We start from the raw sequence: 17,143 nt of genomic DNA on the forward strand, positions 1-17,143 counted from the left end.
GCCATGACATGCTCATTGACAGTCATACTGTTGACAGTCATAGCTTCCCTGTGCCTGGATTTGTGCATGCAGTTGATACCACAGATGCAGGCGATAGACAGAAACAGAGGCAGTCCTTGCCATGGGCCATCTAGGACAGTTCCCCCAGATCTGTGTTGCCGGATATGATGGGACCCTTCACCATTCTCCATTGTGGACTGCCTATACTGCCTGAGAATCATGGGGGAGGGTCAGCTACGGATTAGTGACGGTGGGGACTCCTTAGAGGAGGAGGGGCCCTGTGTAGCCAGCCAGAGTCAAAAGAAGCCAACCAGCGGGAAAAGAAGGTGCAGGCATGATGGGACTTAGTGTCAAGTGTTGGTACAGAGTCACCTCCATCTCCAGCTCTAATCCAGCAGATGAAAGTCAGTTGGCCTGAAAGAAGTTGCCAGGAGCAAAAATTACCATGGTGGTAATCTTCGGTCTTTGCTCAGTCTGCAAGAGCTTCTGGGATAATCACATTCTAAACTCCACTCTGTCTTTTTGCAGGATACTGAGAAGCGGACCCCTCTCCACGTTGCCGCTTTCCTGGGGGATGCAGAGATCATTGAGCTTCTCATATTGTCAGGTATGTAGCACCTGTATTGTTGTTGAGCTCATGAGGCAGACAAAAAAGGCTAGAACTTTCACTGATGGACAAATACAGTAATTCGAACTTTGTGATCCTCAGGGACAATCAACTTTTCACCGCATGTTAATCTGACAGCTTTGTGTTGACTTTCAGGAGATGAATCAAAGCTGCCTTGACTTGGATGTTTTCTGCATTCACAGTTTAATTCTGATTCTTATTGAATGACATAGTATCTCTTTAATCCACATCCTCTTCATATCTGTTCCTGCACTCTGCACTTACCTTCTTTCTTGGATTTTCTCCTCCAGATCACAGAGTTTAACTCTGCACGCTAATAAGAAAAGCAGGATTATTGAGATTTATTCCCCCCACCCTTTTTTTGAGCTGTTGATTGGTCTCTGTTGATTGGTTTCCATCAGAAGCAGGGCTTCACTTCCAGGATTCACATTTGAGCTCATTTTAGTGCTGCCTTCATTTTGTCTCAGCTTCTGTGCTATGAAAGCTTTTCTCCTGCGTTACAAGCCCCCTTAAGTAATCTGATAAGCATTAATATCAGAATCGGAAGAAGTAAAGACAAGCCATCCTTGCCTCAAGCTGCTTCCTCCTCTCTTCTCTGAGTCTACATGTGCTATACACAGCAAGTGAGAGGAAGGGATGGAGAAACACTCATCAGGGCTATCTATTTTCTCCTGCCTTTTCGCTCCCATCTTGGTAATTTCCTCTTTTAAAGTGAAGGGGATGCTTTACACTGGGATTCCTTTCTTTTAAAAAATGATTGTAAGGCACTATTTAATTATTTGAATTCTTTTTTTTATCAGTGAACATTGAGACTAGGGTCCACAGGCAATAAACTACAACACAGCTGCGGTGGCTCAGTCAGTAAGGTGCTTGCCTTGATAACCCAACTTTATGAGTTGAAGTCTGGTTGTGAGTCTTGATTTTGTTTCCCCATGGGGGAGTTTTAATTTTTTTTTACTTTTTCAGAATGCTCAAAAGTTTGTTTCCTCTAGTGGGCCAAGCAGTTCCTTTGGAGGGTGAACAACAGGGCAGAGAGGCTGACACCTCCCCCTGAGGTTGCCTCCTGTCTTTGGGATTCAGAGGATTAGTGCCTCTGAATGGGGAGGTTTCCCTACGTCACCAGGGCTAATAGCCACTGATAGTCCTCTCCTCCATTAATCTATCAAATACCCTTTTGTTTAATCCTGTTTAATCACCACATCCTCTGGAAGTGAATTCCACATATTAATCACTGCCTATGTAAGCAATTTCCTTCGTTTATTAAAAAACTCTACAATCTCCATGAATATGCCAGGGAAGTACTGCAGGTCTCTTCCGTTGATGCTCCTATGGCGGCCATCCACTCTCCAGGTGTAGTCTCTGAGGATGGAGAGGGATACATTAGAGATCCAATAAATAAGGAAATGAGATGGCAATCCGCAGAGCACATGAAGCAATAGCGACGACAGTAAGAGCAGTAACAGTAACCTCTATCCTGAACAGGGCAGCTATCGTTAAGGTAAGAAAACTGATATAGCTGTTGCCAGCTGATAATACCAGGGTGCTAGAAGGAGTTAATAGACTCTTAAAGATTGCTTCTTTCACAGCAGATGCGACATTGGACAACATAATATTCCAGTGCCATGGCATCCACAGCAAGGAGGTTTCTCTGTCTAAAAGCCTGGTCTGCAGACATGAAATCCAAAACCATTGTGGCAGCCTATTCTTTTGAAGGAGAGCACCTATTTGCAGATGCCCTGGAATGCATTCTAATCGAAACAAAAGACACGAAAAGAGTGCTGCCTAGATACGTGAGACTCAACACTGATAACAGACCCTTTTCACCTGGCTCCTTTCATATCCACGGTAGCTCACTGGGATAACCGCAGAGGATCATCGTCCCCATTTGTGGGGGCAGAGAAGAGGCAACTTCTACCCCAGGTGCGGGTAACAGAAATGACAATAGGGACAGCAATACCCAGCCAAGAGCATAACTGCAGGCCGGCTGTGGGAGGCCGTTTGACATTGTTCAAAGAAAAATGGAACATTCCACAGATAGACAACTGGGCTATCGATACCATGGATCAAGGTTATAAGATAGGACGCCAAACAGATTTGTGAGGTCAACCTTGCCTCTCAGCCAAAGTCAAAAACAGATGATGTTACAAACAGTCGGTCATCTCCTCTCCAGACAGGCAATAGAAGTAGCCCCTGATTCGGAGTGCTCCGAAGGAGTGTATTCATTCTTCACGGTTCCAAAACCAAACGGGGGTTGGAGAGCAATCCTGGACCTGAAGTTCACAAACAGATCCATTAAGTTAAAAAGTTTCACATGGAAATGCTTCGCTCCATTGCGGACTCCCTCCAAGATGCAGAGTTTCTAACTTCCCTAGACCTCACCAATGCGTAGCTACATGTTCCAATCTACGCACCTCACCGCAGAGTTCTCAGGTTCTGCATAGGGAACAATCACTACCAGTATTGAGTCCTCCCATGCGGTCTAGCAGCTGCACCAAGGGCGTTCTCAAAACAACAGGTAAACTTAATTGTGATCCTCAGAACAGCAGGAATTCACCGGCATCCATATCTCAGTGATGTCCTCGTGAGATCCAGTACACTGGCCACACATCGCAGGTATTCAAGACCTTGCAGGACTTTGGGTTCCTGGTCAACAAGAAAAAGAGCATACTTACCCCATCACAGTTGATTCTTCACTTGGGCATAATTATAGACACACTACAAAATAAGTTTTTTTCTTCCAGGGAGCTGATGAAAAAGAAAAGCATATCACTGCTAGCTTTGGCAAGTGTGCAGGGCCTGCTGGTGGCAAGATGGTGGGGCAAAATGGCATGCAAGAGGAATAAAAAAAATCCTCAGGCCTTTTCAGTCACTCATAACAGCAGGTCAAGACAGGTCAGCCTAGTTGATCCTTCAGCTGAAATAGAGTCTCACCTGGACCCATTATGCACGGGGGGAATAATGCACATTCGGGGTGGAATGGCGGTGACTAAAATCACCCATAACGCACAGAGGCGGCTGCAACCGGCCGCAGCTTCGGTGCATGCCGCCGAAAAAGCTGTGTCAGTGAAATGCGGAAGAAAGCGCAGCTTCCAGGTGACCGGGGCGCAACCAGAAGCGGCGCCCGGATCGCCGCGTGCATCATTGGTTACTCTGGGTTTTGCCGCCGTCGCGCCCCCTCCCATGCATAACCGGTGTGCGTCGCGTCTTCCCCCTCCACGTTTTCCATGTGACCCGAAATCGCCGTTTCGGCGGCCGTGCATAATGGGCCCTGGTGGTGCAAAATAATGAATCTCACACAGGGGAGGTTTTACTCAGTCTCCCAGCAACTTCAAATTTTTACAGATGTGAGCATGACAACCTGGGGGGGCTGTCTGGGACCAAAGAGTCACTCAGGGCATCTGGACCAAGGAAGAAATAACACACTAAAAGTGAGAGCCATCTTCTTGGCAATACAGCACTTCAAACAGTGCATCCTACGCAAACACCTGCTGATAAGAAGAAGAAGAAGAGTTGGTTCTTATATGCCGCTTTTCCCTACCCGAAGGAGGCTCAAAGCGGCTTACAGTCGCCTTCCCATCCCTCTCCCCACAACAGACACCCTGTGGGGTAGGTGAGGCTGAGAGAACCCTGATATCACTGCTCGGTCAGAACAGTTTTATCAGTGCCGTGGCGAGCCCAAGGTCACCCAGCTGGTTGCATGTGGGGGAGCACAGAATCAAACCCGGCTCGGCCGATTAGAAGTCTGCACTGCTAACCACTATACCAAACCACTACACCAAACTAAGGACAGACAACATAGCGGCCAGGGCTTACCTCAACAAACAAGGGGGTTCCAGATCCAGAGGCCTTCTGAAGAAGACCAGGATTCTAGAATGGTCAGAAAGGAACTTATTGTCGATCCAGACAGAGCACATAAAAGGGAATCTGACTATATAGGGCCATTGGTTAAGCTGTAGGACCATTCGAGAAGGTGAGTGGTAACTGAAGACAGAGGCATTCAGTTTGATAACACAAAGATTTGGGATCCCAATCATGGACCTTCTGGCATTGGTGGAAAACAATCAAGTTCCCAGATTTATGTCAAGATTCCATCATCCATAGGCAGAAAGCATAGACCGCCCTGCTGTCAGACTGCCCAACTGGGCTGTTCTATGTGTTCCCGCTGATACCCATAATATCAAAGCTCCTCTGAAAAACTGTACAACAGAAAGCAGTGGTGGTGCCGTACTGGCCTAGGAGACCCTGGTTCTCAACTATCCTGCAGCTGGCAGTGGAGCCAACATTCAAGCTTCCTCAGGTGCCAGATCTGAGACAGGGTCCCATCTGGCGTCCAGATCCAGACTGGATGAGACTGACTGTCTGGAAATTGAATGGCAACATCTGACTGATGCCGGGTACTCGCAGGACATTATAGGAACCATCTTAGCTTCCAGGAGAGATTCAACTACCAGACTTTACAATGTTACCTAGAAGGCCTTTGTGAGATGGGGAAGAAAATGAATTATTTAGAACCTTCCATCATAGTGCTACTAAATTTCCTACAAGATGGGATGGCTCAGGGGTTAAAACTAGCCACCTTTAGAAAAATAGTGGCAAAAGCAACTGTCTGCCCACAAGTAGATGGTTTCCAAATCTCACACCATCCCCATATAGTTAGATTCCTCAAAGAGGCAACTGCAACAGCCCTTCCACAGGTACATAGATTCCCAACCTGGAAACTGAACGTGGTCTTACAAGCCCTGACAACAGTACCGTTGGAACCAGTAGCAACTATCCTGTTAAAATGAATGGGTTGGAAATCAATATTTCTTGTAGCCATCGTGTCAGCAAGATGTGTTTCAGAATTGACCAGACTTATGTGCCTTCCACAAGGACAAGGTGGTGCTAACTCCACATCTGACCTTCAGACCTAAGATAGACACCATATTCCATTCTCTCATTGTTTTGCCTAGATTCTAAACACCCTAAGGAATGGGAATTGCACAATTTAGATGTTCAGAGAACTCTCATTGCTTATCTGATTCACACAGAAAACAAGATCTGACAGCCTATTTATCTCAGTGACCCCTCCTAAGGTGGGTCAGAAGATATCCAAGGCAGCAGTCAGTAGAAACCTGCACAGCTGAAGCATACAAATCACTTAGTTTGCCTGTACCAACAGGGATCACAGCACATTCCATATGCAGTGCTTTAACCATTGTGGCAATAGTAAACAGCGTCAGTTTTAGAAATCTATAAAGCTACAACGTGGTCCTTGATAGCCACATTCACCAGGTGCTACAAGATTGATCGATACAGTTCAACTGAGGCAGCCTTTGGCAGGCGAGTCTTGCAACATGTTCTGGAGCCAGTCTAAAGTATCGACCTGGGTATGTCAGGCTCTAGAACAGCCCATCCTTGCAGATGTCCTCCAGTCTAGGGGGAGAATAGCCATTGGACTTAACAAAGAGGATCCTTCTCCCCTGGAGTAAGGAGGACATTTGGCCCTCTTGCTCTGCTCCAGAACACGAATCACTAGCCAGTTAGACAGACACAGGTGAATTTAACAACTGTAGCAAATTCCCTCTTTCCTTCCTGTTCTTCTTTCTATTAAAATTTCCCCCCAAAAGATTATTAATTTGTTTAAGGTTAATAGGTTCTAGTTTCAGTTATTCTGCTATATGGCTCTCGGAGTGCCCAGACCGGGGATGTAATGCAGCTCACAGGACAGGAAGCAGAAGGAGGACATTTTAAAATTAAACCCTGCCTCTGAGCAGCTGAAGGAAAAACCCATCCTTGCAGATATCCTCCTTACTCCAGGGGAGAAGGACCCTTTTCAGTAACTCCAGTGATTGTTCTCGAGTCCTAATATTTTGGAAGGGGGAGTATTCTCTTTGTCAACTCTCCACCCCATGCACAATTTGTTCCCCCATAATTGTCTCTTTTCCAAAGTCCCAACTTCTTCAGCCTTTCTTCCTGGGAAGCTGCTCCAACAATGATAGAGAGTCAGTGCTCCAGAGCAGGGGTAGTCAACCTGTGGTCCTCCAAATGTCCATGGACTACAATTCCCATGAGACATCTGGAGGACCACAGGTTGACTTCCCCTGCTCCAGAGCATCCATTTTGCCCAGGAGAACAGATCTTTCTAGCCCATTTTTCTTTCAACACAAGTGTTCACTTGGATGAACAGACCAAGGGGCCAGCGTTGGAACTGACAGATTTCTGGCCTAGTGAGGCTGTTCGTTCCACACTAACACCATGACCAAAGCCAGTGCTGTTGAAAACTGTGAGCACTCACACTGCTAGCCTCGTGCTTGGCTAACAGGAAACCACATGTGCTAGTCTTTGTGTGTGTCTTGGACTTCAGCCTCTGTGTTGTCATTACCTAAAATGGGAATGAATTTTTTTCCAGTTGAAAATACCAGCACTTTGTAATACACAGGGTCACGGTTGGTTACAGATTTTGGGAAGCCCCAGGCAGAGAGTTTCGGTGGGGGGAGAGGGCTTCGCACTCACACATATATCAATATAAGAGAAGCCATGTTGGATCAGGCCAGTGGCCCATTCAGTTCAACACTCTGTGTCACACAGTGGCCAAAACCCAGGAGCCATCAGGAGTCCACCAGCAGGGGCCACAAGGCAGAAGCCCCCCTAGTCTTGCCCCGCAAGCACCAAGAATAGAGAGCACCACTGCCCCAGACATAAGAATATAAGAGAAACTACGTTGGATCAGACCAGCAGCCCATCCAGTCCAATACTGTGTTAAACACAGTGGCCAAAACCCAGTGGTTATCAAGAGGTCCACCAATGGGACTGCAGCTCCAGAAGCCCTCCCATGCTTGCCCCCCCCCCAAGCACCAAGATTACATAGCGTCACTGCCCCAGATGCAAGACTACAAGAGAAGTCTTGTTGGATAAGGCCAGGAGGCTCATCAAGTCCAACTTTCTGTCACACAGTGACCAAAATGTAATACATAAATAAATACAACCCAGGTGGCCATCAGGAGGTCTACCAGTGGGGCCAGAACTCCAGAAGCCCTCCCACTGTTCCCCTTCCATTGCCCCATTATACCAGACACACTCGTCCGTCCATACCTTGTGGCTTAGCCAGTGAGAGAACAATACTCCATATGTTCCTCCAGTCCCCTCTTGCAATTGCCTATGCTTGTAGATGCCTTCACTTCCTGTGGCAAGGAATTCCACATGCCTCCTTACATTCCTTCACATCCATCTGTGCTCTCCCTGGGTTTCAAGTGCTCCAGTGGCTCTGCTACCAGCCATATACAGTGGCCCACCCCCATCCTTCTCCAGTGGCACAGAGCAGGGTGTTCAGGTGGGAGGATGAGTCATGAGGCAGGCAAGGAGATGGCCCACAAGAATGGGACCTGGGCAGCTGTCCCAGCTGAGAAACTGACAGATTTCTAGCACAGCAGATACCAGCCTTGCCTGTGACTATTTAAATATGCCTACAGTATGTGGGGAGCATTTTTCTCATGATCATGTGAGACTGCTTTAAGCTGAATCATTCCTTCCCTTGGCACATCAAAGTCTGTCTTGCCTACTCAGACTGTCAGTGGCTCTCCAGGTCCCTGATCCTTTGAACTGGAGATGCAGCCAGGAATTGAACCCTGGACCTTCTGCGTGGCAAGCTAAGGCTCTTCTACTGAGCCACAGCCCCTTCCCAGCTACCTCTACTGAGTCACCCCTTTGGTCCATCAAAGTCAGCATTGTCTATATGGAGACTAGCAGTGATTCTCTGGGGTCTCAGACAGAGTCTTTCACCTTGCCAATCACTTGGACCTTTTAGCGGGAGATGCCAGGGATGTAACCTGGGACCTTCTGCAACACAGGTAGGTGGTCTCCCTCCAAGCCCCAGGCCTTCCCTGAGATACTTCAGTGACACCTTCATGTCTTAAAAATTAGCCGTTTACAAGGGAGTCTGAAAAGGGATCCTGATTGCTTTTAAATGCCATTTCAGAGATCCATCCCTGGTTTCACTTGTACCTGGTGTGTGTTGGCTCACTGAAGACTTCTCTGTGGGTGGAACTGCAAACAGAGTGTTCATCTTAATGCGTCACCTTTGGTGTGGCAGACTTTTATATTTATTAAGGAAGCTACATTCCCAAGCCAGCTGTCAGGTTAGATACACCTGGCTTAGAAATGTGACACCTAAAATTACAACCAACAAAGGTATAAAGCAAGGCTGTGTTTTGGCTTCTTTTGTCTTCAATCTTTTTTTTAATTACCTTGTTCCTACCCTGTCCAGCATTGATGGGCGTTCCCTGCTCTTGTGTACGCTGATGATGCTGTTTTACTCTCTTGCTCGTGCCTTGGCATGAAACACTTGCTTTATGGATGCTTAGATTATTGCAAAGAAAACAAGCTGCTATTGAATTATGAAAAATCTAAGATATTAGTTTTTCCCAAGGCTCGGAAACCCCAAACTTGGATTATAGAGGTTAACATGCTGGAGCAAGTTAAACACTTTAAGTATCTTGGGCTTTATTTCCAGTATAACCTATCCTGGGCTACACATAGGAAATATATTATAAACACTGCAAAAACTAGTGCTCAGGCAGTAGTCCGGTTTTTCTATTCAAAAGGAGATCAATATGTGCCCACAGCATTAAGGGTTTCTAGCGAAGTCCTGTCCTCAGCTGCTATATGGAATTCCAATACGGATCAGTGCACTCAATCAAGATCTTGAAGAGGTGCAATCCAATTTTCTTCAAAAGATTTTAGGTGTTCCAAACTGTGTACCAGATTCAGATTCAGAGTACCTTTACTGGCATAAAATTGCAAAGCATAAAACGAAAATTTCAAACCGTTCCAGATGTAAAATCTATCGTAAAAGATTTTCATTTAAAATTGCCTGTAAAAACTTTGCTACTTTTATAATAATTGCTGAGTCCCTCACATTTAGTATAATTTTAATCCAGTGATTCTCATTAACACAACTGAATTTCAATTTCTTCAGATAATTAGCTAATGGGCGACGATATACATCAAACTTAGGACACACCAGAAGTATATGGTACAGTGTGTCAGGGACACGACATCCATGTAAACAGTATCTCTCCTGAGGAGGGATCTTCAAAAATCTACCTCGGGTGACATTTGAGGGAAAGATGTTTAAGCGAGCTACTAAAAATGCTCTTCTTAACTGGTGTGTCTCCAAAATTTGGAGATACATGGGCATGGATTTGTAAGTTAAAGGAATATCCCAGAAGTGGGGAGAACATACACTGTTGTTAGAGGAGCCCAGAATCTGGGTATCCTGATCTTCTAGTCTCTGTGATATTAGTTTTAGTATCGTCCTTTCGTCTTGCATGCTAAGGTTTGAGATGTCCAGACCCATAATTTTAAGTTTCTTTGACATTTTGCCCAGCCAGCTGAAAGAATAAGGGCCACTCAAAAGGTTAATTAACAAACTACCCTTTGGGGCATGGAAATGAATTTTTAACCAGTATTTAAAGGACTGAAACCAAGCCCGGGCTTCTAGACTCTGTTGGCCAAGTTCTGCGACAAGTGTATGATTGGCCACACAGTTTGGGACTCCTAGCAAATTTCTGAAAAAGAAAGATTGGATGTTCTCTAATTTATTGTTAAATGCATCCATCCATATTGGGATTTCATAAAGAATCTGAGGAATTATTTTGGCATTGTAGATTTTAATGGCTGCTTGAAGGTTTTTGTTGCCTTTTTGATGATAAAACTTGGCTAAAAGGGACAACTGGCCTTTTGTAGATTTGATTGTTTTTTCTCTATGGTTGGCCCAACTGTTATTATAAGAAAAGTTTATGCCTAAATACTTGTAGTGATTGACCTGTTCTATATGTTTACCATTTATTATCCAGGGAAACTTATATTGGGTCTTTGCAAATACCATGATCTTCATTTTTTCAAAGTTTATTTTTAGTTGATTGTCACTACAGTAATCTCTGAATTCTATTAATTAAACTGTGTACCATACGCAATGTTATGCCTGGAACTTAACATTTGGCTACTAAAGCCTGGTTGATAACCATTAAATTTTGGCTTCACTTGCTTTTTAGTTTGGAAACAAGGAGGCTTACACATTTAATGCTCACAGAAAATCGATCTACTTGCATAGAAATGGTTGAACATTGGAATTAGTTAGAACTATTTAAATATCTTTGGACTATATTTGGAAACATCCCGGTCTGCTTATAGGAAAATCAAGTACAGAATTCTGGATATTGAACTACAAGAATCAACTAGTGCAGCTGATAAAGCATGCTCTCCACTTAGTACAGGAATTCGGCCTAGTTTGGAGTGTATAGCCCTGTATTTTTATCAATTAATTAATCCACAATGGAGAAGGGCTAATATGCTAGTGAGGTTAAATGTTTAACCCTCTGCCTTGCTGACTGGGAGATACAATAAAGTTCCCTATGAAAATAGAATCTGTCCATGTGAACTGAACTGTATTGAATCTGTTTTGCATGTTTTGTTGTATTATCCATTTTATGGAGGGGTTGGAGTTAAATTTTTATTCTTTTTAACTAGGTGTGCCAGGTCTTCTGACCAGGCTAAAGTATTGTTTTTAAAGGATAACCAGAACCCTGTATTGATTGAGGGGGTGACGATGTTCTTGTCAGCTGCCATTAGGATATGCATTAGGATATTAGGTTAACATGCAGTTAACCTTCAAAGTTGAGATTTATTTACTTTTTTGATTTTTACATCTTAGCATAATGGTTCTATTAATTTTATTGCCGTCTTATGGCTTTTATATGTTTGCAATGGTTCTACTAATTCCATTGTTCCTTTATTATGCCAAATAAAGGTTGTTTTGTGTGTGTGTGTGCATGTGGGTGTGTGTGTGTCTGTGAGCAAGGAATATGAAAAAGGACCTGTTTCATTAGCTTCTGTTCCAGACAAGGCCATACTCTTTCCCCCCTCTTGTCTGTTTACTGGCTATTCTCTCCTTGAAACCTTTGAAGCATCATTACTGAGGCTGCTGCCCAGATCTATAACTTGGGCATGTTGTGTTCCTGCAGTGACTGAGGAATACAAAGTGAGAACATTGCCCTGAGCCAACCAGGGAACAGTGGGCTATAAAAATAATGTTATATCATCACTATAACTATACATTATAAAGTTGATGTTGCGTGCAGACAGCTCACGCCCTACCTGATTGGCCCTCCCTGGGGGTATACTGCCAATAGGGAGAGAACACTCTTCCTATGAGGGCCAATTGTAGGGCTTGTCCTCTTCTTCCTCTTCCTGCTGCTTTACAGGTGGAAGAGATGCTGGCCTCTCTGAAAGGCCCTGCTGCTCGTAAGTTGCCCCATCTTCAGCCTCTTCCCACCCTCCATCTCCCCCAGGCAAGGGAGAGAAGCCAGCTGTTTCCTTTGCCTCCCGTGTTGGTCTCAGGTTTCAGCTCTCAGAAAGGAAGCATAGACAAGCTGCCAGGAAGGCAGAGAGAATCAATGTTTCAAAAACAGAAGGCCAAGGGACAGACAGAATGCAATGAATGTCTTAACTCAATCCAATGAGTCAAGGGTTCGTTCAGGCAGTCCAAGGGCAGCAGCAGGAGGAGCAGTTCCACAAACCAGGCCTCCAAGCCTCAAATAAATATAGGCTGTCAGCAGCCTCTCAGTTCTCACTTTGCGATGACACACAGTCTTCTGCAATCAGCAACTATCTTGCTAACATGGTGTGGTGCCTTTTGGACTGGAGCTCTCTTCTAGCTCATAGCTTGTTGTTGTTGTTAGGTGCAAAGTCGTGTCCGACCCATTGCAACCCCATGGACAATGATCCTCCAGGCCTTCCTGTCCTCTACCATTCCCCGGAGTCCATTTAAGTTTGCACCAACTGCTTCAGTGACTCTATCCAGCCACCTCATTCTCTGTCGTCCCCTTCTTCTTTTGCCCTCAATCGCTCCCAGCATTAGGCTCTTCTCCAGGGAGACCTTCCGTCTCATGAGGTGGCCAAAGTATTTGAGTTTAACGCTAGCATTGCTTAATTGAATTAATGAGTAGACCTTATTGTTTCCGGCTAAAGAACATTACAATGCCAAGCAATATCATAATATCAGATAAAACAATCGGTATATACAATAAGTGTGTAACAAAATACAGTAAGAATTCAGGTCTCTAATTCTCTGATAGAATAATTTGGCTCGAATTTCCTTGCTGCTAATGCAAATAATGATACACTATAACTGATTAGGGATTGGTATACGATAATAAGAAGACCATTTTGTTTAAATTTGCAGGAACATTCTGGCCGAATAGACATTTCTTGGCTGCTGGGGGGTAAAATGGTAATGACTGGAGAAGGCACTGGCAAACCACCCAGTATTGCGTCTGCCATGAAAACGCTGGAGGGCGTCACCCCAAGGGTCAGACATGACCTGGTGCTTGCACAGGGGATACCTTTACCTTTACCTTTAAAACATAACGAGAAAGACCAAAAGTGATATAAAAGAGCTATGTCAGCTGACAGCAGGATCTGTGAAATTTATTTACAACAGTTTGAAGTTAATAACAGCTAAGTTTGACCATTCAAGCAGTAACTGCACCCATAAGTAGAAACGTAGCTAAAACAGACAAGGAATGTAAACAGATCTGTATGTAAACAGATCTTCACATCAAACCAAGAAACAGGCCAATTCTATCGTTTACTCCAGCCTCACACAGTGCCTGACTTTATGTAAGTACAATAGACATCTGCCTTCCTGGGGAACTAAAACCTTGGTTAAACGACATCTCAAAGCCCTCTTTGGAAACCAAATTGGAATTATGGACTTGAATTCTATAGAACTACTTAACCACTCTCATTTGTCATCTCTAAAATTCTATCTTTACTCCTATCTTAAATTCTAGAGGAATTTTTCCATTGTGTCCTTTTACCAATATGATACAAACTTCTTTGGTTTCAAAATTCCAACAATCCAAAACTCAGCCAGATGATAACCCCACATGCAAGTATACCTCCGTTAATATCTCTCATCCTGATTTGATTGACCTGCGTGAATCCCTTGTAAATTCCCTTCATATCTCCAAGTGTCCTTCACTTGCAAACTCAGTTGAAAAAGACCTGATAACCTCTTTCTCAGCTTTACCAATACAGGATCAAAAGAACATTATAGACAGGCTGGATCTGTTACGATGCTGCCTGTTGGGATCCATAAAAGGACCAGCAGCTTAGAGTCATACTCAAACTCCATCCCTATCTGACAATTCCACATGTGTTTCCATCCAAGATCCTAAGCTTCTCAATTTCTCTCAGTCAGCATTGAAACTCAAGAGCTAGGACCAACAACTTGGCAGTAAGAGCCTGACAAACACGTGGCCAGCAAGATAACTGCAATAAAGGACAATACAATAAGAAAAGACCCTCATAGAATCATAGAATCATAGAGTTGGAAGGGGCCATACAGGCCATCTAGTCCAACCCCCTGCTCAACGCAGGATCAGCCCAAAGCATCCTAAAGCATCCAAGAAAAGTGTGTATCCAACCTTTGCTTGAAGACTGCCAGTGAGGGGAAGCTCACCACCTCCTTAGACAGCCTATTCCACTGCTGAACTGCTCTGACTGTGAAATTTTTTTTCCTGATATCTAGCCTATATCGTTGTACTTGAAGTTTAAACCCATTACTGCGTGTCCTCTCCTCTGCAGCCAACAGAAACAGCATCCTGCCCTCCTCCAAGTAACAACCTTTCAAATACTTAAAGAGGGCTATCATGTCCCCTCTCAACCTCCTTTTCTCCAGGCTGAACATTCCCAAGTCCCTCAACCTATCTTCATAGGGCTTGGTCCCTTGGCCCCAGATCATCTTCGTTGCTCTCCTCTGTACCCTTTCAATTTTATCTACGTCCTTCTTGAAGTGAGGCCTCCAGAACTGCACACAGTACTCCAGGTGTGGTCTGACCAGTGCCGTATACAATGGGACTATGACATCTTGTGATTTTGATGTGATGCCTCTGTTGATACAGCCCAAAATGCTATTTGCCTTTTTTACCGCTGCATCACACTGCCTGCTCATGTTTAGTTTACAATCCACAAGTACTCCAAGGTCTCGTTCACACATAGTGTAACAGTGTTACCTAGAAGCGTATCCCCCATCCAGTAGGCATGCTTTTAATATACTCTAGTTAATATACAAAACTATGAACCCTCAAATTATTTAAAAATGGTTGTATTTTTATGGACTATGGAAAAGATTAAAAAACAGCACAGAGGAAATATGCAATCACTCCTGCAAAAACTAGTTCCCTGGCAATTGCATGTTTCTTCTCCACCAGTGGTAACCAGTACGTGCCAGCAGCCCTCGAAGTATTCAGTGGGAAACTAAGTGCCCAAATGCTCTATGGCATCCCTATTTGGATCAACGCTTTTAACCAAGCAGTCGAAAGTCTCCAATCTGTCTTCCTTCGTAAAATCCTTGGGGCCCTGAACTGTGTCTCTTATGTAGGTATATGTCTAGAAACCAGCCAAAGACTGTTGGAAACCAGAGCATGGTTGTTAACAATCAAGTTCTGGCTTCGCATTCATTTTAGATCTGACCCCAACAGTCTAATTTGCCTTATGCTATGTGAACATGAGTCATCTACTTGGTTAAGACACACTGAGGGGGAAATTAAATCTATAGGAATCTTGTATCTGGTATCTGAAAAGTCTGCATTTGATTCAATTAAACACAGACTGTTAGACATAGAACTGCAGGTACTTAGCAATAAAGCTAGAAATGTTTGTTCCCCATTGAGCTTGGGGATGTCACCAAGCTCTCAGCCCCTAGCTGCAGATTTCTACCATCTAATCATCCCACAACAGCGTAGAGCATTCATGTTAGCTAGAACTAATGCTCTACCTTCTGCTGTTCTATATGGGAGATTTCAACAGATCCCGCAGTCAGCTAGGTTGACCGGGGGTTGGGGACCACTGCTCTAAATCATGATCTCTGCCTTTGTTTTCCCTGTATAGCAGTGGATCCTTTTGCACTTTCCCTCCTTATATTGTACTTTTATATGCTATTAAAGTCCTGTTGTTGTTAAAAAAAACAGATTGACAGTTAAATGTCTTATGTAATTTAGGTGGATGAGGTAACAAACAAAATGACCCAATTTATTATTATTATTGGGTACATTTTAGATTCTTTATTTGCAGAAGACTTGGATGCAAGAGTCTGGTCTCAGTAACCTTCAAGGCTTTCGATTATATACAATTCCAGCTATCAAAGTAAATTTTAAAGGTTAGGTCACGGTGGCTTGGTGATTTGTATTAATGTCAATTTGCAATTCAGTATTCAAGTTTTAGACATTAAACGCTCTCATGAATGCCAGGCCTTACATATTTACTTACTTAAGCCCCTTCTTATTTTTTTAAGTTTATATCCCTCCTAAATTTCTGGCTTCCCTAGATGGTGAAAACAGTTGGGATCTATTAACAGATACTTTGGAAAGTCTAACTTCTCGGTTTCTTGCCAGTTTAGTACTCTGCGGAGATTTTAATGCCAGGATTGGCCCTGGGCTTTCTGACTCTTTGTTAGGGCATAAAAAACAGATTGCAACTACTGCTTGTATCTTAGATCGAGCTTCAAAGAGTTATCGATAGGCCAGGATTAAGACTGCTTGAACTGACTTCTGATTTTAATGTATGTATTTTACATGGAACAAAATATGATGGGTCAGGTGGCTCGTTTATGTTTTTGTCTTCTTGTGGCCCAAGTACTATATAGCTGCTTCATCCTCACTCTTAAATCATGTTGGATTATTTGAAAATGGCCACTTCCCATTGAGACTTCTTTTAAATTTCCAGCCCAGCATTTCTATGAATTTTATCCCTAATATAATAGAAAGTTGTTTCCCCGGAGCTAGAATCAAGTGGTCAGAACAGCTTTATGTGACACTAGGGGCAAAGCCCGTTGTATCCAAGAATACAACAGGCGCTAGAGCTTGGCAGTGGGAAGAGGAAGGGGAGGAGTTGTCCAGTCTGTAAGGGCATGGGGTTGAATGTGTGTGTTGTGTGGGGTTGTGGCCTGTCAGAGGCTCCTTCGCAGCATGCCTGAAGGGGGGGGGGACCTCCTGCCAGCTCTGTCAGGCAATTTACAGTTGGACATGAGAATTAGGACAGCCTTGGGGCAAAAAGGGCTGGCACAGCCTCTGTTCTCATCCCCCTTGACAGCCCTACTGCGGTGGTCAGGAGCAGACTGGCAGCCAGACTGGGCTGGGTGAATGGAAATTTGGTCTGCCCTTGTGAGGGGCCAATAGGAAGGCGCTTTGCGCACCTCCCCGTTGGCTGCTTGGCCCTTGAGTGGCACTTGGAGGGGCCCCTCCGAGTTTTTATCACGGACAGAGCCCGCCCTAACTCCTCCCCAATAGCCCTTTATTTTATAACTGCAGGAGTGGTTAAAGATTATCACGCGCTCTGATGGAGGGGGGTGGGCTAGCTGTTGTGATTTAATCCAGATAGGAACTTTATTCAGCACCTCAGGGTCATAGTTTATTTTCTTAAACCTTTCTTTTCCAATGACAAACCTTTAAATAATTGATCATATCCTCACAA

The 17,143-nt window shown here is 44.2% G+C and overlaps 1 protein-coding gene and 1 long non-coding RNA gene across 11 annotated transcripts in view; one reads left to right on the forward strand and one right to left on the reverse strand.

Annotated features, from left to right (window-relative positions):
- ANKRD44 (ankyrin repeat domain 44) overlaps positions 1 to 17,143 on the forward strand; it is a 158,726-nt gene that overhangs the window by 48,888 nt on the left and 92,695 nt on the right. For all 9 annotated transcript variants that reach the window (XR_013227993.1, XM_077319352.1, XM_077319358.1 and 6 more), the window contains exon 3: positions 529 to 607. Coding sequence is in view for 8 of the 9 variants with exons in the window: in XM_077319352.1 (XP_077175467.1) it covers positions 529 to 607 (79 nt within the window). In the remaining variant the exon portion in view is untranslated. The remainder of the gene's footprint in view (positions 1 to 528; positions 608 to 17,143) is intronic.
- Positions 1,872 to 3,557, reverse strand: LOC143829065 (uncharacterized). 2 transcript variants are annotated; one of them, XR_013227994.1, is made up of 3 exons: positions 3,183 to 3,557; positions 2,741 to 2,898; positions 1,872 to 1,987 (listed from the first exon to the last, which is right to left on the reverse strand). It is a non-coding gene; the product is annotated as an uncharacterized LOC143829065 (long non-coding RNA). The 2 variants fall into 2 exon arrangements; XR_013227995.1 differs by having other exon boundaries at positions 3,040 to 3,557.

Source organism: Paroedura picta, chromosome 2 (genome assembly GCF_049243985.1).
Source record: "Paroedura picta isolate Pp20150507F chromosome 2, Ppicta_v3.0, whole genome shotgun sequence".
Lineage (NCBI taxonomy): Eukaryota > Metazoa > Chordata > Lepidosauria > Squamata > Gekkonidae > Paroedura > Paroedura picta.